This window comes from Alternaria ethzedia (genome assembly GCF_023757985.1).
Source record: "Alternaria ethzedia strain BMP 0044 chromosome Unknown scaffold_15, whole genome shotgun sequence".
In the NCBI taxonomy this organism is placed as follows: Eukaryota; Fungi; Ascomycota; class Dothideomycetes; order Pleosporales; family Pleosporaceae; genus Alternaria; species Alternaria ethzedia.
This window is the reverse complement of record NW_026056208.1, coordinates 206,948-230,897: the sequence shown is the minus strand read 5'-3', so window position 1 is coordinate 230,897 and position 23,950 is coordinate 206,948. Positions and strand designations below refer to the sequence as shown.

The 23,950-nt window shown below is 52.0% G+C and overlaps 5 protein-coding genes across 5 annotated transcripts; 2 read left to right on the top strand and 3 right to left on the bottom strand.

The window, feature by feature from the left end:
• Nucleotides 1-1,797: 1,797 nt before the first annotated feature.
• J4E87_006409 (uncharacterized protein) lies at nucleotides 1,798-3,036 on the bottom strand (the record flags this gene model as incomplete). The annotated part of the gene is made up of 1 exon (XM_049378014.1): nucleotides 1,798-3,036. The coding sequence occupies one exon, from the start codon at nucleotides 3,034-3,036 to the stop codon at nucleotides 1,798-1,800; it is 1,239 nt and encodes a 412-aa protein (XP_049232206.1).
• A 1,641-nt stretch (nucleotides 3,037-4,677) lies between these two features.
• J4E87_006408 (uncharacterized protein) lies at nucleotides 4,678-6,020 on the top strand (the record flags this gene model as incomplete). Its single annotated transcript, XM_049378013.1, is given in 2 exon segments — nucleotides 4,678-4,682; nucleotides 4,697-6,020. 2 exon segments carry the CDS (start codon nucleotides 4,678-4,680, stop codon nucleotides 6,018-6,020), a joined length of 1,329 nt encoding a protein of 442 aa, XP_049232205.1.
• A 1,346-nt stretch (nucleotides 6,021-7,366) lies between these two features.
• Nucleotides 7,367-9,181, bottom strand: J4E87_006407 (uncharacterized protein; the record flags this gene model as incomplete). The annotated part of the gene is made up of 4 exons (XM_049378012.1): nucleotides 7,367-8,092; nucleotides 8,142-8,489; nucleotides 8,545-8,931; nucleotides 8,987-9,181. The coding sequence occupies 4 exons, from the start codon at nucleotides 9,179-9,181 to the stop codon at nucleotides 7,367-7,369; spliced, it is 1,656 nt and encodes a 551-aa protein (XP_049232204.1).
• A 3,105-nt stretch (nucleotides 9,182-12,286) lies between these two features.
• On the top strand, nucleotides 12,287-13,249 carry J4E87_006406 (uncharacterized protein; the record flags this gene model as incomplete). The annotated part of the gene is made up of 1 exon (XM_049378011.1): nucleotides 12,287-13,249. The coding sequence occupies one exon, from the start codon at nucleotides 12,287-12,289 to the stop codon at nucleotides 13,247-13,249; it is 963 nt and encodes a 320-aa protein (XP_049232203.1).
• A 246-nt stretch (nucleotides 13,250-13,495) lies between these two features.
• On the bottom strand, nucleotides 13,496-20,473 carry J4E87_006405 (uncharacterized protein; the record flags this gene model as incomplete). Its single annotated transcript, XM_049378010.1, has 13 exons — nucleotides 13,496-15,053; nucleotides 15,254-15,408; nucleotides 15,455-16,033; nucleotides 16,089-18,070; nucleotides 18,127-18,168; nucleotides 18,216-18,383; nucleotides 18,430-18,709; nucleotides 18,909-18,918; nucleotides 18,984-19,135; nucleotides 19,184-20,053; nucleotides 20,107-20,214; nucleotides 20,328-20,357; nucleotides 20,408-20,473. 13 exons carry the CDS (start codon nucleotides 20,471-20,473, stop codon nucleotides 13,496-13,498), a joined length of 6,000 nt encoding a protein of 1,999 aa, XP_049232202.1.
• Between the last annotated feature and the right edge of the window lie 3,477 nt (nucleotides 20,474-23,950).

Here is a 23,950-nt window from a genome sequence, read left to right as displayed (position 1 = left end):
CGACGAGTAAGAGTGTTGGGTTGGGACGCGACGCAGTAGGGAGGCTCTCGTTCTCTGGAAACGGCTCAGACGGCCAATGCGCGCAACCAGATTAGCCTGGGGGCGGCCGGCTAGCCTATTCTAGCTGACTACGGGTGGAAGCCTGACCGACTTCTTGTCTTGTCATATTACCAGTAAACGGTCATCTGGTGATGGTTTGGAGGTGAGCAACTTGTTCGCCGAATCTGCCTGCATATGGTGGTGGTGCTATGACGCCTCTCACACCTTGGTACCATCACCGTGCGGCATTCGCGATGGTCTGATCAAGCGTTTCTTTGCAGACTGACAGGAGTAGCACCCAGACATGTGCAACGTTCCATCTGCGTGTTCAGCTCATGAGATGATAATTTTGGAGCTGTATACCTACACCTATGGGTCATTCTGCATCCCGGTCCAGCCTACAGGAAGGGCAATGGACACGGGCGCAACACCAGCGAGGTTCGAGAACAGATTGATGCCGTACTAGGATCCACGCGAGGATGGGTTCGGGCTAGAATGATTTCAGTGGGTGTTTGTGTATCTCTGCGCGCCCGAGGTGTGTGCCGACTCTCCATTGATAGGCAACTTTCCCCCGCGAGCATGGGACATGCATTAGGTATCTCGGTTCCGAGCCGCCGGGCATGTCTCATTGCGTCCATGGTGCTGGAAACGACGCTGACTAACGCGCACAGTGCCTGCATAGGTGCTGTAACGTTCAGCAAGGCTCACAATGAGTCGACAGGAGTAGCGGTAATGGCTGCGCGCTCGTCGAGCCGATGTCTCGATAGGGGAAAACGGCAGACGTAGCTCCCGGATGAAACAGTATCACCAACAATTGTCAGGTTTCCATGTCAGCCCTAGCACACAGCCCTACGAGCGATGCTGCGAGCGTCCTGCGATTTCGCAGGGATGCGATCTCACCGTAATTTCGACGCGCACAGCCAATCGCGTCGCGAAGCCACACCTGGTGTATGGATAACGATAAATTCCCTTGCGTCGGACACAAGGGCGACCGTCCAATCGCGAGTACGCTACTTGAGAGAACCAACCTCTTTCAATAAATCTATCGTGACGTCCGGGGATGCACAACTACGTAGGCTGACACTTTTTCCAGTAAACCATAAGGAGATACAAACTGCTGGCCAACTCGGGCCTTGACGCTGTGACAATGCGAGGTCAGCTCGGGGTATGCAACACAGCTGGCGGATTGAGCGGTAAACACATCCCCTGAGTGCATAGCTACGACTCCGATACCGATCTGGGTTGTGAAGTACCTAGGTAGCGTCAGGCTGAGTGCAAGGCTGAAGTGTTGAGATGTGGTGTGAGGCTTGGAACGTGTGCCGAACTCAGGATCCCAGCGCTAGCCGAAAGCACGGACGAAGGTTTTAGCTCGATGCCGTCATCATTCCTTTGGGGCGCGTCCTCCCACCACAACCTCTTTACTCTATCAACATCACAAAAAGACGACATGAACAGCATCGCTCAGTATCATGTCAGATGGCCCAGACCCAAGCCTATGCCTCGCAGGACTCGACTTCCACTTCGGCTGCTTCTTGTTCGCCAACCTTCAAGTGGAGCCGCTCTCCCTTCAGCTTCCAGCGAGATTTGTCCCATTCCTGTTCAGCCATTCGCGAGCATTCACGGCAGTATCGACGATTTGGCTTAGGAGGCCACTCGAATGACTACAATTTTTGTGATTTCGGGTTTCGACGCATCATGCGACGTTCACCCAACCGTCTAGACCCGAAAAACAAGGCCTAATCGCTGCTTGGATACAGATCATAGATACCCACCTCGCTTCTCGGTCGCCCAACTATCAATATGTCGCCGTATGTAGTCATCATCGTTGAACACGCTGATGCTATCCAGATTTATGTCGCCTACCTTGAACTTGTTCCTCTTGCGGCTTTGTTGAGGTGGTCTCGAGCCTTCCCTATCACGTAATTGGCTTTCCGCTGAAGCTGAGCTTCCAGTCGATGATGCAGATGCTATGGAACTAGTCTCTGATCCGAACCCACCGTCGGAGTCTAGCTTCAGTACCGGCCATGGCCCGTATCTTCGGAAGCTATCCAGCCATCGAGAGATCTTCCTGCGGTCGACATCGGCTATCAACTTTTCGGCGTCTTTCGCGACCAATGTATCCAGGTACTCCTCATCGCCACCCAAGTCATATGCATTTTCCGCATATGGATCTATTCCAGCTGCTTTCGCCGCCGCTCTTCTGCGTTCCAGCGCTTCTTCTGCATCTTGTATCATTTTCACATATTTTCGGTTAAGTTGCACAAATTGCGGGCCATACTCATCCTTCAGTTCCTCCGGATCGCGACCAGGGTTATCTTGGATGTAAAAGTCCAACAAGGGCCCGTGGGTGCCTCGAGCATAGTCATGTTGCTGCCTCGCAGACTGGAGTTTTGCTTCGAAACCTGCAAGGTGTTGCACCCATTCGTCTTTAATGTCAGCTAATTCTTCATTGTACGTTCGTTGAGCCTGCGCCGGCGCTTCGTTGTCGCCCACGCGCGTCGTGGCTTCCTCAATAGAGCTATCAGTGTCGGTATCCTCCCCGTCATAGACATCACCGTCCCCATAGTGTCGAGACCGAATCCTGTGATGGTACTCGTAAGCTTTCAACGGCCAGCCTTTGTCCTTATCCCGCGGTAACGACCCTGCATGCTCCAGGAACATGGCTTGGTAATAGTCCATATCTTTCAGGATAGCGAACCATCTCTGCTCCGCATCCTGCAGCCTGCCCTTCAGCTGTAGTTCACGCGTCTTAAAACTTCGATACGCTAGTTGCGCGCGTCTAACTCTTCCTTTTGCCTCTTTTAGACTACGTCGTTCTGCAAGCATTCGAGATGCGGACCTGAAACGCGAGTTCCATTTCGCCGCCTTGAGGTCGTTAATGGCAGCGGTATACTCGTTCCAAGCTGGTTGCGCGTCATTATTGATCTTATCCAGGTCTGCGTCGATTTCTCTCTTCGTCTTTCGGTACCGGCGGCCCTCAATCACAGAATTACGCATGGCTTCGAACACTCTTCGCGAGAGAACCAGGGACAAGACGTTTTTCTGGCCGTCATAAGTTCGCGATAGGATAGCGTCGCCGTCCGTGAAGAGATCTTTGTCAGAACCCGTTTGGCAGACATGCCATTCGTCAAATCCTGGACCACGATCTGCGCAATCCTCGCAAGAGGATGCGCCACAATGGATGCCGTGCTCATCACCAGGAAAACAACGTAAACAACCAGCAAGCTGGCACTGACAGGTACTAAGACCACCTTTGGTCGTGGTGGTGGGGGTTTCTTTACCTTCTTTGGAAGGAGGCGCATTATCAAGTGTAGTGGCGGCGTGTATTGCTTCCTTGGCTGATGTTTCGAAAAGCTTCGTTTGTTTTGCATGTGAGCTAAGCCCAGACTCCTCGGGGCTGTGAGAATTAGCTGGTTGGCGGCTTGAGATGATGGCATCGAGCCTCCGCTCAGCGTCCCGGCGAACTGCGGTTGAGCTTAGTCTGACCTGAGATTGGTGTTCATCTTCTCGCATTCCCTTGTCAACATAATCTCGAGGTTGTCGTCTAGCTCTAGACGTCTTCAGGAAGTGAGAGATGCTTTTCCTTCTCGTGGATCGATACATGATGCGCATAGAATCTATGTGAAATGTAGACTTGTTGATTCTTTTCACATGCGTGTTGTGGAAGACAAAGGAAAGCAAGAGGAGGGCAAGCTTTACAAGCGATTCAGTCCAAGCTTCCATAGCGTTTCAAAGACAAAGCTGATTGTTCTATATCTATAAAGGTAATGCTCATCCTTGTCCACCACATTGTAAAGCACTAACGAATGGGTTACTGGTAGTCTGTCATCTTCGCTATGCTATCACGACAAAATGATATACTGTCTGGTGGATCTCGCTCGGCACTCGGTAGAGGAGACGTTTGAGATAGACAATCTTTCACTTCGGTTCGAGGGAGGTAGTACCTAGAGGGATGTGACCTTTCACTACATCAGGGTGAAACTCACACCCGCGCGCGTAAGTGCCTTGCTTTCTGAAATGGCTGATGGGTGAGCAGCCACGGCTGCCATTCGCCGCCTGCGCTCTGACATCATTAATAAGCCGATGGGAACATATGTACTAGCAAAACGTATCAATATTCTATTTTCCGTTACCCAAGCTTCTCGACCGGCGCCCCGGAAACGCACACACACACACACACACACACACACACACACACACAAAGCCTTTGACATCTCAACTGGTACACAAGACAACGCGGAGCTGAGGAAGTAAAGGGGCCTGACGCTCTTATTCAAGGGACAAAATCATGACGAAGAAACGTCATGGGAAAGGTAGGGAAGGGCTTTTCTGTTTTACATGGCGTCAGATCTGACAACATAATAGAGTCAGGCCACAAATCATCGGGGAATGGCGGAGAACGCTCCCAGCGACAAAACCGATGGGCGATGAGCGATCACTGGTCCCCGGAGCGTTATAGAACTCGATCGAGGTCAGCTACCCCACGTAACCTTCGAAACGGACCGAACAACGACCAAGACCGTTCGCGCACAACGTATGAGGAATGGGGTCAACCGACCGCCTCCCAGCGCCAAGAAGAGGCAGACATTTCTTACTATGATCCAGACCCTGAAGAGGCCCTGCCGTCCACCGAGCATGATGATGTACGTCTTCGCAGTTCGGAACGTCACGAACGATCGTCGGCGTCGCGCATGTCAAATTCTCAACTTGATACTACAACTGCGAGTCGGCACAACAGGAATTCTCGGGTCGATCTTGCAACTACTGCTAGCACAACAGCAAATTCAGCTGCTGTTGACTTGGACGATGGCATTTGGGATTCCGACGAAGACAACTCTGCCGAGCAGATTCGAGACCGTGCTGGAGAGAGCCAGACATCAACTCTCGAAGACGATCCTTCTCATCCTCTATACAAGATCAGAAAGGCTGCTCGTCAGAGCAATCTTCCTCTCTACGAAAACACTAAGACTAGGAAGCGGGCGACAGGCTTGCAAGTAGTGTACGAGGGAGAAGACCAAAAGACGAAACTCGCCGATGCCGCCCGTGTTACGGTCGGGGAAATCTGGGAGATCCATGAATCAGCTCCAACCGGCGATCCAGACGCTTACCTAGGAGATGGAAAGACCGCACCCACACCTGGAGGTCTGCATAGCTCGAAGACCAGCAGAGTTGTGGTCACTGGCGTGGAGGGAGAGTTTCGAACTGGCTTCAGGATTACCAGCTGTAACGGCAAGCTCCAAGAAAAGATCGACAACATGGGAAAAGACATACGGTATCTCTTGATTCATCTCGAAGGTCGGCCAACACCACGTAACTCAGCCGGTCTTCCACTTCTGCGCATTACATCCTGGGTATCCTGGTATGAGTTATCGGCCATGGATATTGGCCATAGCGTCAGCTTCCGACCATCGATGAACGACCGACGAATAGGAAATGCTCACATCACCGATGTTGAGGAAGGTGTACTTCGGAGGACCGAGCGAGATGTCATGGGAGTCTCGACTTTGGCCCGAACGTTCGAAGAGACTCAGCCATACGGCCCATTCCCTCGCCAAAACACACGCACACGGTCTCGTTCGACAGTGGCAAATTCAGCATCGCCAGCTGCGCCGCATGCGCAATCTCAAGCCACTGCCTCGGCGTCCAATCCACCCTCTGGCCCGCGCTCTATGGCTGGAGGATTCGATCGGCTGGCGGCTCTGAACTCAGCAATTGATTGGAGTCTGGAACCTGAGCAGCGCGAAGCGAGGCCTGCAGCACGACCCACTCAACAACCTCTCACGAATCCACTCCCGCCCCCTCCACCTACGCCTACCCAGGCCCAAACAGACCGGGCTACTTCAGATGGTATCAACGCTCGTACGCCTGCGCAACATCACACAGAGACCGATCAGCCTGGTACAATAGTCACGAATGCTAAGCGCAAGAGGGACGACTCGGAAGAAGGGGCTCTTAAGAATGGCCGACGCCAATCCATTTGATTCATCTCCTACAGGATTCCCTTTACCTTTTCCAGATATCCCGCCGACTTTCTGGGGCGACGTCGATTAAGTTTCTTTTCTGTGCAGGATTAGCGTTGCAATCCGCGCTTCAGCTTTCTCGAGCCATGTTATCATTTGCGCACTTGTTCAAGCTCATGAAATCTCTGCACGTATCATACCCAGCACCTTTCCTTCAACCTCACGTCCACAGAATAGCATAATGTCTTATCCTGTTCTACAATATCATAGTCAATGAATAGTCTCTCAATACAATTCCAAGCTCTCACTTTGCGCCCCTCATTGCTCATCAAAGCATAAAGACAAAGCATTAAACAAAGCTTTCTCGAAATCTGTTCAGCTTTCAGACCGTACCCTTGCACAAGATTCCATCAATCTCTCCGCTGCCAGTAACCACTCCTCTGTCACCTGCCCATTATCGCCCTGTAGTCTCCACATCGCCCCCTCCCCGGTAGCAACAATGAACTCATTCATCTCACACAGCCATCTTGGGCTTTCATTCAGCCATATAGCCGTCCAGCTCGCCAGATGTACCAGCCCATCATGTCCCAGTGACGCAAGTCCTGACATCACACACTCATACCGCTGCGACACGAATGCTCGTAGATCGTGAAACATTGCGGTGGTGACGGATGCGACCGTGGGGAAGTGCGCATCAACCAGGGTGCAAATGGTGTCGAGAGTGATGCGCGAGAAAATGTGTGCGTTGACGAGCAGGTTGACGAAGAGCTTGAATGTGGGCTCGTGGAGTAGGATGGAGATGAGGAGTGCGAAGAGGATGATCTTACGGAACGTAGAGGCCATATTCGCGAGTCCAGCGTTGACACAGCTATCGGTAAAACGACGGCTTATCGAGACTGCTGGTGTTGATGATGTCGCTTGGAAGAAACGCTAGTCCTGGTCCGGATACGCGCCTTGGCAGGTAGGCTGTCGGGAAGGTAGAACACTTGGAGGTTTCACGAGCTGCAGATCGCTACCAGAGTACGTTTAATAGCACTCACTAGTAAATCGAATGCTCAGCACGGATCTGAAAGCCAGCTGTACCAGTCAAAGTTTCCGTCGATCTAGCGTGAATGTGGCGGTCACGTGACAAATCGTACTTTCACAGCATCGCACACCGATCTTCAGTTCGAAGACGGATTAGATCGCATGTATTCTCAACGCGAAGAGTCGATAAGGCAAAGTTCTGAGTGCTCAGATATTCTTTTGTTACAGTTCTTTTGCCCACGCTTCAAACATAAAGGCAGCTACCGCTTGGTTTCCCTGCCCATCGTCTGCGAAGTGCGAGACAACTAAGAGCCACTACCACGCGTCAATAACGACTCGTTTTAGAGCTCATGATCAATGGCAACTGGTACGTACGGAGTGTTCGGGTTCGGCGCGCCTTTGACAAGCTTGAAGCCACCCGGTTGCAGGTATTGGAAGACCTGTTTCGGATCGTACTTCTTGGATATCTTCATTAGCCGTTGCTTGTTCTTCGCTCCGTAGCTGCCGATGGGGTCTTGGTATTCGGATGCGTAGTTCAGATACACAAAGTCGTTGTCCAGGTTCCTCCGCTTCGCTTCCGCTTTCACAAGTTTGATGATGTTGGCAATAACACTGTGAAACTTGGGCTCGTCTTCTTTGTTGTTCCAGGCAGCGTTGAAGTTGAGCACGAAGTATGGACCGTTCTTTGGGTCGATGCCTAAAGCATTCCCGCCATTTTTCTGCATGGCTTTGGTCGCGCTTTCCGTGATGGGCTGGATGGCCATGATGAGTAGGATCTTCTCGACGTCGGCGACCGTGGCTTCTTGCGTGTAGAACGTATCGACGATGAACTCGAGCAGTGATCTGTCCATCTTCAGACTAATGCCCCACCAGGTCTGGAAAGCACCAGGAGCAGGAGCACCCTGATTGAGGAGATCGGCCATGCCGGACATCGGGCGAAGGCCAGTCGTGTCATCGATGGCAGTGATATTATCCCAACTCGAGAAGACAGGCGCGTTCGTAATAGGCTTCGCGTAGTGGAGGTTGGCGAAAGCGACCTTGCCGATCCCGGGCGCGCTTGCGAAAGTCTAGAGATGTTAGCTTTCCGCACATGAGGAGTGAACTCAGCGCACTTACCACAATCTGGGCGGCATCTTCATCCTTGACGGAACCAGAGACTGTGAACTGATGAATCGCATCAAGCACCGCGGGGTATGCATCTTCGAGGTACACCCGCTGGCCTCCCCACATCTGGCCAAGAGGAAAGGCGTCAAGCTTAAAGTTTGTAACGATCCCGAAATTGCTGCCGCCTCCTCTCAGTGCCCAGTATAGGTCGGGATAAGTGGTCGCGCTGACGTTGATCGCGATACCAGAAGCCGTGACTAGTAAAAAGCTCGCCACGTTGTCACAAGCCCAACCGCGCTTGCTCGCGAAGTGAGATATGCCGCCTCCGAGTATAAGGCCAGGCACGCCAACGGGGGCCATCTAGTCCTATGATCAGTGGCATAACCATAAAGTTGGCGCAGATGCGTAGGCTTACACGTCCTCCTGCGACACTCAGACCGTCTTTCTCGACAGCATTGTAAACGTCTATCCATCGGAGTCCCGGGCCAATGTCAACTGTCTGCTTATCGGAGGCAACAACAGCCTGCTTGAAGTTTTCAAGCGATACAGTTATTCCATCTTCGATACTAGATGCTCCGGCCCACGCAGCATGGCCACCGCCTTTTATGGCGAAGGGGCATTGGTACAATCTAGCCGCAAGCACCAATGTTGAGACCTCAACTGTCTTCGTGGGTTTAAACACACAAGAAGGTCGTACTAAACCTTGTTGAGCAGACCAGTATCCGCCGGTGAAGTTGCTGTATGTGGTTGCTCCTTCAGCCAAGACCTTGTCGGTGCCGAACAGTATCGTCAACGCAGTACACTAGAGTCTGTCAGCTTGCGCAACCCTACCTCCGTAATATTGTGACAAAACTTACAGCATGTGAGCATTGCGCATCTGAGACACGGGCATTGAGTGCATTCGCAGGTTCCGGCAGAGCCGAGACGTCGACGCCGAGGTTTTCGAGAGCCTCAGTGATGTTGAAGTCTTGCGGCTCAAAAGCAGCGCCGCTGGCTTGTGCTCCCACACCGGCTGCAAGAGCTGCAATGGAAACAAGACATGTGACCTTCATCGCTGCTGATGGCTGCAATCAATGGTGCGAGTTAGGTCACTTGGCAGCGCGTTCGTGACAATAACCTGCGCGTTTGGTCCCAAGGGCGCGTCGAGGTCTGGGGGCCCGGGGCTCTCTCACTTGGGGGCCTCTTTAACAGCATACCAGTGCGCCGCATCCTTCTGCACCTCGCTTGGCTGTAAGCATCTAATTTGAGGTACGTGTCCGATCATTGGCGCAATGCTAAGCCTCCTGCAAGAAGACGGTTGGATCCTGCGGGATTGTGGCGATGTTGTGAGCGAAGCCTTGCCGTATCCTGCACGGAATGCGCACCTGGGGCAGGCTATCGGCTATTCTTAATCCAGCCTAGTGTGGTCCAGGGGAAGTCGCGTCTCGCAATCCGTCGCCGCTATGAGGTTTACATCGACCAGCAGCCTATAGCACTTTCAAGGCCACAACAACATTCATTCCGAAAAGGAGATGAATCAAAGTCGAACAGTGATGCGCTCTGATAGCAGAAGGATGCTCGGAACGGGGATGGCTGTGCCGGCCGAGCGGCGGAGGCGGGACGACCCTGGAAATGAGAACCTTACTCTCGGTAACATCGCCCCCACCAGCCCGTGAACGATACTGCAGGTACTTCCAGGCCCCGCTGGACGACATCCTCAAGTGGCTCGATAAGAGACTTTCAAAGTGGTGCGCTATCGAATGTTACCGACGATGCGACCATAAGCTCTACAGCTTTTGTTAGGCTGGTCGCACGATGGCAGTGCAATACCGGTCTTCGTGAGATATGCAGTAATACAGACCCACGTCGCAAAGTACCTTGTACGGCAGATCAGTCTGAACAAGGTAGACAGGCGCTTACGGGAATACTAATCGTATAGCTCCGCTTCGCAAGCGGTCAGATATCAAATACTTGATCTGATGTATCCATACGTTCCTGCTGGTGCTATTGATGTAGACCCATCACTACTTCATCGATCGCTTCACACCTGGGCACCCAAATACCTGACGACATACAGTACTGGAACGCCTTGCCGCGTCGGATGTTTGCCAACACACTTCCGATATACCCAGACACGACACCATGACGTCCCAACAACTTGCAGATGTCACTTGGGACAAGAACGCACCTCCAGCAACGATGAGCAGACGCGAACTAGAAGGCATCAACACCGCTATGCTGACTCTAACGTCTTTGGTCTTCGTCGCGCGCATTGTCATTCGATTATGCAAGCGGAGAACATTCGAGCTGCAAGACTTCTTTTGCTGTCTCTCCTATGTTTTCTACGTGGCGATGCTCGTCATGTTCTTCAAGGAGAATGACCCTCTTTATCGGGCCGAGCGTGTTCAGAGAGGCGAGGCGCCGTTGTATCCAGGACTCCGTGCGTACAACCATCTTTCCATACGCAGACAAAGCGACATGCTGACGGTCTCCAGTTCACGATGCAGGAATGGTCTATCGATGGCTGACAGCTGGTCAGTTGTTGTACTATTCCTCTTTGACAGCAGTAAAGCTATCACTGTTAGCCCTATACCGACTTCTGTTGAACAAAGCCTCGCCAAAGTATAACATCATGTGGTGGGCGATTTTGGCTTTTTGTGTTTTGGTAAACGCAACGCATGACCATCGGTTAGAGCTCATTACTAACACTCGAACAGTCTTATGTGGGAAGTGCTATGACAACAATCTTCGTCTGCGACGACCAAAAGGCGAAGTACAACTACGGCATGTGCGCAAAACCGAATGAGCAGAAGCGTGCGCAGTTCAGCCTATGGTTTGCGTACGCAGTAGATGTAGCCGGTGATCTTGCAGGTTCGTATGCCAGTCCTATCGATTACGGGACCTCACTGACAAGTGCAGTAATGTTCCTTCCGTTTCGCATGACCTGGAACCTTCGGCTACCTAGGGCCCAAAAGCTCGGCATCTTCATCCTGTTCGGGAGCGGTTGGATTTGCATCGTATGTACTCAACGAAACATTTCCCGCGTTTAAATAAAATACTGACACTACTATTGCTAGGTCTTCGCCACGCTTCGTGTGGTTCAAGTTAGCGTCAAAGACGGTCTGCCAAAGATACCGGACCCAAAGTGGTTGCAAATGTGGACCGTCATTGAGACTTCGATGGCAGTCATTATTGGCTGCGCTCCAGCCTTCAATGCTCTTCGTCGTCGTTCTGAACACCACAACGTTGAGATAACGTCAGTTCGTCTTGATATGGAGACCGCAGGTGGCGGGCATACGATGCGAGCGGAACCTTACATGCGAGTGTTGCGAACGAATGAGCAAGGGAGTGAAGAAGCACTGCATCCACGTAGCACACCTGGACTGGCGTTTTAGGTTGGAAACCTTTCCCCAATCATCACTGTCGGCATGTCATATAATGGACTACTGTCAAGAACATGTGTTTTACAAGGAGCCTCCGTATTGTGCATCAGGCTATGAACTAAATCTCATACCCACGGTCTCATGCCTGGATCCATAAAAATCGTGTTTGTTTCCTGAGAGTGAGAGTGAGAGTCTTTGAACTACTGCGGTGACGTCAGTCGAAAGCACGCAGTCACCACGAGCGTCCTTCACGGTCAGTGATGTCTCAGTCATATACCATTAATTCAGACTAATCGATTAGACTAGTCCTGTTTTCGTTCACGTTCACTTTTTCCGAGTCAGTGTTGACGGCTGCGCGGCGTCATCGACGGTTGTAAACAACAACGCGTACACGGCGCGCCCTCACACCCTGTTTCACGTCCGCACTTTTCTTGAAAACTCTTTCAGTCACAACTCACCATTGCGCAATCTTGCAAGCTTGGCTCTACGTCGCATCTTGTCTCTCATTCAGACTTCCTTGACTCTTCTCAACAACCATCCAAACGACACAACACAACACCGGCCCGACCATTTGAGAGTAACCTACGCAAGGTAAACAACTCAGAATTCTCCATCGCGTTACAATTTCGCTAAGTCATGTTCTGGTGACAAAGTAGACTCCAAAGTATCCAATCTTGCCACTGAACGTACCGCTTCCGTCTGTCAGCTCCCACAACGAACAAGATGCCTACTTTGCGCAAAGGGATCAGCGGCGCTTCCGGAATCCACGTCTCGATTCATACCCCAACCCAGACAATGAAGCTCGAGCCCCAGTCACATCCTTCCTTCATTTCCATCCCCACACAGAAGCGCAAACGCTGCGCGGAGGAGCAGACCGACCCAGCCTTCATTGCACCAGCCAAGAAGCTCAAAACATCAACAACATGCGCCCCGGCCATCACCACAAAGGCTGCTATTACCACCACCAGCAAGACGTCCGGCTCAAAGTCCACGCTCGTCCCCCGCGGCCCCCGCAAGAAAGCCACCCTCGGCGTCAAAGACTCATCCCTCCTCCTCATGCTCTGCGACAGCAGCACCGCCCCGCACAAAACAACCGAACTCCACTTCCGCAAGATCCCGCACTCCCTGATCGACTGGCACAATCCTCGCCACATCTCCCAGGTAAACGCGTGGCGCAACCAGATCTACGGCCGCGCCGGCCTAAAAGCGCGTTCCGTCAGCCTATGGTACGAAGCTGAGGAACTGTGGTTCGAGCTCTACTTCCAGCTCTCCATTGTTGAGTCAAGGAAGCGCGGGATCATGCTCCCGGGGAGCAGGCAGGTGAGGGACGCGTTTAATAAGACGTTTGTGGGGAGTGTGATTAAGGGGAGGAATGGAGAGGATTTGCCGCCGAGGGTGGAGCGTGAGGGGAATGCGTTTGCGTCGAAGTTTAATCGTATGTTTCCGGCGTTGAGGGCGAGGTTGAATGGGTGTGTTGTTGGGAGGTCGGGGGATGTGTTTGTGCCGGTGATTACGTTTGGGATGATGGAGAGGTACAAGGTGATGAAGGAGAGTTTGGTGAAGAGGGGGATTGAGGCTGAGTCGGAGTATGCGGACGGGCTGGAGGAGTGGCGGTGGTTTCTGTCGCATCTGCCAGATGTCGAGATGGAGGCTGTTGTCAAAGAGGAGGAGGTCAGGGAGATGGAAGCGAAAGAGTATGATGCTGTTGCTGCTTTGGTCAGCCTTGCCAACTCGCCTGTTGACTCTAGGGGTGGCTAGAGTGCGTGTTGCGTACACTGTTGAAGTTGAACATCTTGACCGTTGCTAAGATTATGTATACTTCTGGCTCAACATCCTTTCGTAGAAAGGGAGACGTTCTCACAGCATGAATGAACAGAACAAAGAACAAAGCGAGTTGAAGAGACGAGGCCATTGCTAGTGCCTAGATTTCGCCAGATATTCGCCAACCCACACATGTCCACGTTGCTTATCCATTGCACCGCAGTGGCTCCAGATGTAGCATCTCTATTCATCAATAAGTTCCACAATGTCGCCGAACTCTTGGAACAGCCACGGCTCCAGGTCCTTGAAAGCTTCGGGTACCGGCTTCTCCTCAACCAGTGAGACAACGGCCGGCTCATCGCCGAACATGCTCAACATGCCTGCTACCTCGTCGTCGACACACGCATCTTGCTGGTCGCCGGCTGTATGCAGCTCGCGTGGCGTAGCCGTCCGTTGTTGCACATCTGGCGACGTGAATACCTTTGTGGGTATGGTGTTTGCAATTTTGGGTTCGGCACTGTCTTCGCTGTCAAAGAAAGGCGATCGAGAGGTCTTGATTTGTGTTTTGCGAGGATAATCGGGATGACTGAACTCCGGCTTTCGCGGAACATGATCTTGGGAATTGATCAAACTAAAGTCCATCTGCTTGTCACCTTCTCCGTAACCCATGTAGTCATCGTCGATGACGTTTTCGAACGGCTGCATGATATTAGTGTCGCTTTCACGGATCTCCTGAAGATTCTGAGAATCTGCAAGCCCAATGAAAGCCTCTCGAAGGACGGAGTCGTCATCGTCAAAGGCGTCGGATTCGTGAGAGGCTGCAGGAGCTGCAGGCTCATAGTCCATGTAATCTTCCGGCTCTTGTGTGTCACCGATTAAGTCTTGTTGCGCAGGCTGATGCTGCGGATGACCGAAGTCGACTGATGGCTCGTCAAATCGAAAATCACCGTAATCGCTTGATGTTGGATGCCGCTCGGGAGCGGAGCCGCCCATAAAGTCAAGACTATGCTCACCACCTTGAGAGTAACAATAGGCTGGCTTCTTGTACATGACGGAATGAAGAGAGGAAGGTAGCTCTTTACCCTGGATAGTCTTGTGCAGCTGGTGCAGGCCACGGTAGTCCCTAGGTCCGTTGGTGCCATAGTCGGCTCTCTGCTTCTTTTCTTGCTGCGTGAGATCGAGCTCGTCAATCGGCGCAGAGGCCTTCCTCTTAGAAGCTGTGAGTTGCAGCTTTGTTTGCTTCTCTTTGCCTTTCGGCAGCGGTGGTTTTTGCGTCGGCTCAGGCCGATCTTCGCACGATGGGACGCGTTTGGCGACAGCTTTCTTCTTCGATGGTTTATCCATGCCAGTCTTGCAACACTGGTGCTTGCATGCACTTCGATCTTTGCACGGATGATTGCAAGCCCACTTTCCATTAGCTAGCTGTACTGGCTCTGCATCGTCTTGTTCAGCAGTAGTATCAATCGGTCGTGCGAGGCGTTTGCTCTTTCCGTCATCCTTGTTCTTGGTAACTTTGTTCTTCGCCGTATTCTTCCGCGTAATAGAATCGATAGGATCGGCGTAATTCTCGATGTGATCAAAGTCCAGATCACGGAAGGAAGCGTTGACAAGAGCATCATCATCCACATCACCATCTCCATAGTCATCGCTGGTGGCGGACGCCTTTCTGATCGGCCTTGCAGTATCCGTGCGGCGCTTTGACATGTTAGACTGATGCGATGTTGGCCGCTCTGCTTCCAAGCGCTTTGGGTTTGGAAACATAGAGGCGGCGACCTGGGGCTTCACGGCGGCGGCACGCATACTGCCAGCTTATAACAGTCAGTCTTAGCTCTCATAATCGAGCCGAAATACATGCCTATGCCATCACACATGACGTAGCAGTTGATTGACTGGTCGGGGTTCGTCAAGAGCGCTGGGAATGTGAGGCTTTGGCCAGACCCGAGCTTTGGGCCACTGCGACAAAGATTAGTACAGCGCAATACCGAGATCGTAATGGCTCACCTGATGCGAGCAAAATGCACCTTGCGCCCATCGGAAGTGTCCACCAAAAGGCACACGTATATGAGTTTGTTGTTGAAGCGCTGAGGCGGCTGCTCGTTGATGAAGCCAATGTCTGCCTTGATCTGGATTTTGACCCCATCGTGGGTTTTGATTGCCTGGACAGATTAGAACAAGTACTTCAAAGGAAGATTGCAGACTTACGGTTGAAGGTTGAGCATTTAATGAGACGCGAAGCTTCGGAAACGATCGCACTTTTTCGAGCACGTCGAGCCCAAAAGGTGGATTTCGACCCACGAGTGCTTCGATCCGGTAAGGCTCGCAACCTTCAAGATCCTCCATGGACTTCAGCCCAGCGTTGACGAGCTTCCTGACAGCGACGTTGCCGATGCTTCCAATTTGCTTCATTTGAAGCGGGCTATCGTCCCAGATTCTGGCGCCTAAGCTTCTCTCGAGCATGAGAGCACTGTGGATACTGATGGAGTCACCTAAGGCAATCTGACAGTCGATAATGCATCGGATCAGACTGCCAATATTCTTGAAGATGATCTGTGTCTCCGTCGTATATTGAGAACGATGTTTGCCGGCTTCGCCTTCCCAGGAGATATCGGCAGACCCAAGAACGGATTGTACGATGAGAGATACCTTCTGCGATGGTAGATCAAGGTTGACAGGGATAGCCCAGCGTATCGAAGCGGACTTGTTGAGCAGCTTGTAGAATGCCTTTTCGCCTTGACGAAAGCGTATTGTCGAGTACTCAACAGCTTGAGCGATGGCGGAGAGCTGTGTATGAATGTCAGCAAGGTCCTCCAAGTAGCGCCAAAGTTGTGTAACGTACAATCTCCGAGGGAGTGGACCGCAGCCCGAGTTCCATGAAGACTTTCATAGTCTCGAAATGTACGTAGTACCGTGCCATAGCATGGCCAAACTCGGTGCATCGGAAGTACTCTTGCCCTGACACAAGATTGGTCTCGCGCAAGAGTGTGATGTCGCGGAAGCATATGTCGTCAACTTGCTCCTCGATGCTCTGACCACTTCGAGCGCCGTCCAATTTGTAGTAACTGGGATTCTGCTGGAGTCGAACGTAAAGAAATGTACCTCTTAGCCATTTCCGAGCTGACTCTAGGTCGCTAATAGTTCCAAGTCCAATCTCGGCGTTCATGTGATCTACCAGGTTGAGATGGAGTTTGCTCTCTATAAGATCCTGGCCTGTGACCAGCATTTCGTACCGTCGGACTTTCGCCTGCCTGGTCATAATCACTGCTACAGCTGAGTCATCGTACTGAGGTCGTCCCGCGCGACCCAGCATCTGCATCATCTCCAGGTCCGAGTACTCCTGCATTCCTTCCGCACCCCAGGCCATGGTATTCTTGATGATGACGAGATGGCAGGGTAGGTTGACTCCGACCGCGAGCGTGGATGTGCAGCAGATGACACTGATCTCGCCAGCGATGAAACCTTTTTCGATCTTGGTTCGATCATCGAGATCAAGTCCGGCGTGATGAAAGGCTACACCAGAAGACACGGTATCTCGAAGCTCCTTGTTCAGCAGCAGGGGTGGCTTAGACGGAGGCTTCCACATGCGATCTCGGTCTGATGCCGAGACCCACCAGTTTGCTATCAGCTTCGCTGTACTGACTGTGGAGTTTCGGGTTGCGCAAAAGACCATGAGAGGCTTACGCTGGGAGTGAGAAGCAATGACCTCAGGAATCTTGGCATCGAGCACTTTTTCAAAGCCGAACTCGTTGCTGGAGTTGTACGCAAAGCCACGAACGTGCTTTCGTAGTTTGACTGGGCGGAACTCTTCACCAAACTTCTCATTGGCGGCTGGGATATCTGGTTCCGACGAGTTCTTTCCCAACCATGCCGCAATGTCATGGAAGTTGGGCACTGTCGCTGATAAAGCCACAAAGCGCACATCCGTGCCGATAGATTTCATCCGGGAAACGACCGTCTCAAGCGTGGCACCACGGTCTTCCTTTAGTATATGCACCTCATCGATAAGAAAGACGCGGATGAGTCTCATCAGTTTCTCATGGTCTTTCCACTTCCTGGTCATGCTGTCCCACTTCTCGGGTGTTGTTATGATGATGTTGGCGCTCTGTACGTTGCGTAGATCCCCAAGGTCGCTGTCGCCGGTCAACTCGGCGCATTTGAGGCCTAACCTGTTAAACTTGGCTTCCCAGTCACGTTGGCGTTCTGCACACAAAGCCTTTGTCGGTGCTTGATAAACAACTTTGTACTGGCCGGTCGCGTTGGTGGCAACAGCTCGACAGACAGCGAGCTCGAGAATGACGGTCTTGCCACTTCCAGTAGGGGATGCAAGCACGAAGTTGTCATCGGTCCTAAAAACTCGATCGAAACACTTGGACTGTACGGCGTTAAAGGTCGGGTAAGGAAACACCGTTCGAAGACGATCTGGTAGGGTAGTGACAGGGACCAGGCGGATACCTTGGCACATGGGAGCAGCGCTCGGCACATCTTCTGGGTATTTCTGCAGCTCTGGGGGAGCTTGTCGATGATGCGGAGGACTGAGGTCGCCTCTGTGCTGTGCGGCGGATGCGCGTTGCTGGCTAGCATGTGGTCGAAAACTGGGCAGTGCAGCGTTCACATGGGAGCGCCCATGTTGTTGTCCGTACTCTTCAGCAACAGTATGGCCTTCGCCTTCGAAAGGTGGAAGCTGTGAGCCGTGTTGAGGTCCAAAATCAGTGACTTGCTCAGCACGCCGCTGACTTGCCCTGAGTGCTGGACTAGAAGACGGGCCGAGCGGCATGTCGGAACTGGACTCTTGAAGCGGAGCGGCATTGTAGGCAAAGCGACCTGGACGGTGATCAGCATGGCCACAACCACAAACGTCAGAGGTGCTTCCGACTCACTCATTTGACCTCGCATAGCCTGCTCAGGACGCGGATGGTACTCTGCTTCTCAGTCAGCAGGGACCTCTCTGCAGTCCAGGCTAACGTACCTTCTTCATGGTACATGTCTTGATCTCGAGCCTGGTAAGACGGCTGCGATTGGGGAGGCGCCGCGTGACTGTAGAACTTGGAAGGGCCTGGTGCAAGTGACAACCTCTTTGTGCCTTGTGCAGCTTGCCGCTGAAAGTCAGCATATGGTTGTCGAAGCACTCTGTCATCTGCAAGTGTGAGCGAAGAAGTTGTGGAAGCGAGCGGACCACTCACCGAATGAATCGAGTTGCTGGCCTCGGTCGTACATGCTATCATCCTCAACCACGTCATACTGGGGGTCGTCATATTGAGTGGCGCGATAGCGATCCCGAGGTGCGACTGATCTTCCAGGCTGCTTGAACTGAGGCAGAAGCATGTCGTACTGCGACGGGTGGCGCGGAGCGCCAAGCTGCTCGTAGCCATCATGTGGATAGCGGTCGTCGTCCATGACTGCTATGCGTAGCTTGATCAGAGGCTCTTTGACAGTAGAGGCGTGGCGGGAAAAGCTCAGAATCTAAAGTGGGGCGGTAAGTGAGAGTTGAGATGAGAGGGAAGTGACGATGGATGAAGTCGCGGCCTGACGTGCCACATCCGGATTTGGCGGAGTCACTCAACGGCAATCCTCAAACAAGGAAAATAGTAGGTGCGTAGATCTCTGTCAATTATGCGTGCGCCTCGTCCGCGTTTCAATCAACGGTCCTTATATCACTGACGCTCAAGCATCTCGCTTATGAGAATGCCGTTCTATAGAAGGCGACTCAGGTGTTGCTTTGGGAGCGCCTTCATACACTGATGACCTCCGCGGCTTGTTAGTATCGATGGTGCGATCCACTGTTGTCTTCTCGAAGTCGGCAATCCTAACTGGCAGCGATTGCGAGCCCCGCTCAGGCTTTGTGTAAAGATAGGTCGCGAACAGCACGACGCATGTGCCTAGGAAGAACTACCGCTGGTCAGCATCATGAGCCTTACTGTGCCATTGGGAACTTACTGATCGCGTCACCCTGAAGTCAAAGAAGTATACGCTTGCAATGCAACTAACCAAGATGGAGATCGATGTCGCAAAGTTCTTGGCGATATTATCGGCATAGTTGATGACGAGCGCGACCACAATGCCACCAGCTGCTTGAAGGCCGATAGCCGTCCACACCACCCAGTTGTAGCCGACGAAGAATCCAGTCTTCGCTATGATTTCCCCATCCTTCCATATCACGCCCAGGAACAACGACGGAAAGAGCGACCAGAAACAGAGCTGGCAGTTGCGGACCCAGAGCGGCGTCTGCTTGGCGCTCGTTGAGTCCTTCAAGATCTTCTCAAAGGTAACTCCAGCCAAGCCTGAAAGCGCGCAGGAGATCAGGACAGCCATAAGCCCGACCCGGTAGTTCATGTGGGGTATCTGGGCTGCGCGATCCGCGTGTATGCCCTCGTATGACCCAGACCGTTTCCCTAGCCGCCCTGCGACATTCTCACCAAGATCGTGCAGCTGCTCCAGCGTCTTGGTCCATGGTTTCACGCCCGATGCTTGTGGAGGTGATGGCGCAGTCGCTTGCGGTACTTGTATAATAGAGACGCCGATGATGAGAAGTAACAAGGATAGCCACTTGCGCGCCGAAAGTGTTCTGCCCAGCATCAACACACTGAAGATAGCCGTCGTCAGGATCTTGAGCTGGTACGTCACCTGGAACGTCGCGGCGTCCAGGTTACTGACAGCGATGTATTGAAGGGAGTTTTGTATCGTGTATAACACGGCCGGTATCGCAAGCTTCCAGCTCTCGTTCGTGAAGATCGCGGTCGTCAAGGTACGGAATAATGCTGGGATCGTCGTGTTCGAAGGAAGGTTGCCTGACATCTCGTATAATGCCTAGGACGGTCGTGAGCCTGACAGCGTTTTATTCTTTTTGGTAAAAGCCGTACCATAGTCAAGCTTATAGCAAGCTTGATGACCTCATTCAAGAAGACGCTTGTGCTTGCGTGGTATCGTTGCTCTCCAGTCAGAGGCATTATCCTGGAGTAATGCATAACCTGGGGTCGCGTCAGCCACTATCACTCCCCGCTTGCTTCTCCACAGTATCCGCATGTTTTGTGTACTCTTCGATCGCGTCGGGGTAGTGCTTCGCGGTGGATGGCAATCGTACCAGGATGAGGGCAGAGTTTTGAAATATAAGCTGTGTATGGATTAGCTTCTGCGTATACAATGAGTGCGCGATTGGCTTACTGTCACAAGAGAAACATGCTTCATGGGGACCCCGCCCAGAGTTCCTGAAGCCGACCTGACAACCATGGTGGGCTTCGCTCTCGTAGATGTGCTGGAATGATGGGGGTTCGCTAGATGCGCATGGCGAAGATTATATCCGGTAGCAATAGGCAGTACGTAGAACTACAGTGAATGTAAGGTCAAACTGGTGCAGGGCAAACGAGACATGCAGACTGGGTCCATCTTGAGTGCTGTCAGCTGGAGATGGGGCGCGGCTTCCGCTGCTCGAGCATCCGGCGCGATGAGCAGGGATACTTAGCGCTGCCGATCGAGCTTGGCATTCAGGCCAATTTCCGATGACGCGCATTTCGACGCGTCACGGACAATCTCAACCTCAAGACCACCACGACATTCAATTGCTTGCCATACATGAAAGACGTTGCGCTCAAGTATCCTGAAAACTGTGCCAAGAAGAATGGCTGTTTCAGCAGTGCCCTACGCGTTTCCGGGCATGTTGATTATTGACGGTGGTGTAGGATTTGCTCACGCATCGCCGTCAGTTTTGCCATTACGAGTACGTTGGGTACTTCGTGATCTGATTTAAAAGGTCGCAACTTGCCATGAAGGGCTATGATTGCTGTATCGCGGCATGGCACTTCGGACTGAGGCTGCCTCTGGGATGGTCGAATTTCGTCGAACCGAGGCCTGGCAAGGCTTTTGTTTATGCGTAGAGACACGACTGCGCCCATCATTGGACCTATGTATTTCCGGTGAGAGCTACAACGCCGCCTGATGGCGTTCTCGCAAGCATAGCGCCAATCAAACACAACACCAACGTTCCACGCATGAGCTCTCCTTCTCATTCGCCCACGGCATAGAGTGCAGCTGACATGGAAAACGGCGGTCGCTGGTGCCTATCGCTGCGGCCACTGGCACACCTCCACTGGACTTAAGCTGGGGCGCGAAGCATGTTCCGTAATTCTATCCGGTCTCACTCATGATCAATCCCTCGAGCTCTCCAGCCTCATCAGCCCAACGATCTCATATCTCCCATCTCGGATACGTTCATCGAAGCCTCACTTCCTTTGCTTTCAATTTACCATGCTTCCATATCGATATCCAGCTCTTCCGCTCCCTGCAGCAGGCAAATACACAAGGCTTCTGAGACTCAGTCCGGGCGAATTTTCAGACGACCTTCACGTGGAGCTGGATCAAGTGCTTTTGGATGGCACCACCAACTACGAGGCTCTATCCTATGTCTGGGGCTCAACAGCCCATCCGGTTTCCGTCCTCGTCGGTCCTTCCCGAGAACACATCATTTCGGTGACGCAATACTTAGCGACAGCATTACAGTATCTCAGAGACGCGAACGAGTCCAGAACACTATGGGTGGATGCAGTTTGCATCGACCAGAACAATCTAAATGAACGAAGCCATCAAGTCACTTTGATGAGCGATATCTACCGAGCAGCATGTCAGGTTGTTGTCTGGGTTGGACCCGAAGAAGAAGATTCTCTCCATGCCTTCAACGCGATGCATGACATCGGTTCGAGCATCGATGTAAACTGGATCAGTCAGTCGTTCAAGCCCAAGGTGGTAGTCAATAAGTCTTCCTCCACTGCGCTAGACGTACTCCAAGACGGCCGGTTTCGAGACCAGGGAGCCGATGCTGTGAACCGTCTCTTGCAACGACAGTGGTTTGAACGTCTCTGGATTCGGCAAGAGATCGGGCTGGCAACTCGAGCACTTGTTTGTTGTGGTAGACTGACCATGCCTTGGTATCTGTTTGGGAATGCTGTCTTCTTTATCTATTCAGAAGGTCGTAGGCTAATGACAGAAGCACTTGGAGATGAGATTGCAAGTTTTGCATCCCGTATCAATCTGGTATACACGATTTGCAGCGATCGTATATATTTTCTCCAACATCTGCGAGGAAACCTTGCCGGTGTCGTATGCGCAGACCCACGAGACAAGATATATGGCATGTTGAGCCTACTTCCTCGAAATCAACAAAAAATGGGCATTATCCCAGACTATACTCGGGATGTAGCTCTTATCTACCAAGAAACCACTTTACGGTTCATGAATCACACGAAGAATCTATCTATACTCCTCCAGTGTGAGCTGCAAGACACTCCTCCTCATATGCCAACATGGGTCCCAGATTGGTCAACTGAGCTAAAAACGATGGAATATCTCGGAGGCACAAGCAATGCAAGCGCTAATTTCGAGTCGATTGCAACTAGCAAAGGAGAAGGAATGTTGAGTGTCGCTGGTGTTGCTGTCGCGACGATAAAGCATATACAACCTATGCATTTCGGCGACGGCGAGGATGGATTCGGATACATGCTAACGGCCCTATGGAGCATGATCATATCCATCCTGACTACCTCGAATGACAAAGAGATATCTCGGTTATCTGCGGTGTGTGATGCGCTTTGTAGCGGTCATTTCCGCCATGCCACGATCCCGGTCCGCGAAGACTATCCAGAATTCAAGTCGGTCATGCAAACATTCAAGTCTATATTGACAACCAATTCCCCATTAGTCGAGGATCTTGACTCCGTTTCTCATTGGAACAAATACAAAGGCTGGGTCATAAATAAGTGTCTCAACCGGTCTTTCTTCGTCACGACAGAGGGTTCTGTTGGCATCGGTCCATTAGCCGCCAGGCCGGGTGATATAGTCTCTGTACTTTTAGGTTGCCTTTCTACCGTCCTACTTCGTCAAACCGGTACTGATAACTATCAGGTTGTTGGCGAGTCATACGTATCGGGGGCCAATGCTGGGGAGGCACTGGTGGGACCTTTACCAGAACATTTACGGCAAGTCAAATACAATACCGGGGACTTAAACGGTGTTCATTGTGCCTTTTGGAATGAGCACCGAGAAGAAATACAACACAAGGATCCCAGACTGGATAAACTACTCCTCAGCCCCGGCTTTCAAGTCCATGATCATGGTCACAACAACTTTCCAACAATCGAGACAAGTGTGGAGGCGCTAAGAAACGCCGGTATTGCGGCCCAGTACTTCGATCTTGTCTAGTCGATGGCGATTTTCTTCACTTGTACATAGGACACGCCACTGGAACTGCTATGACGCAGAGCGAGCAGCGAGCCTCTCACAATCTCCGCAATACAAACTCATCACATATACAAGACTACTCTTGGATGAGAAAGATCGCAATCATCAGAGTAATCTCAACGTACTTCGGCTACCGTTCATTTCAACTACAGTGACTGTTCATGAGTGCTTTCTGATACCTTATTTACAGATCTGTTGCTATCGCACTCTCCGGGAGCACTATCCCACACCTCACGAATTCAACCAAGCGGAACGTCTTCTATCTCACTGACCTGCTGAACCGCAGCTCTGAAACGCTCATGCACCTCATCCACGCTCACACTATAGTCGACAGCGAAATCGAACGAACCCCCTTGTTCATTCTCGATGATAGCCAGGATAGCGAAGTACCTATCGCGCGGCTCGGTGCAGCGTCGATGTCGAAAATCGAAAGCCACATCGAGAAGATTCCGCTGCAGTACCACACCTTCCTTACGT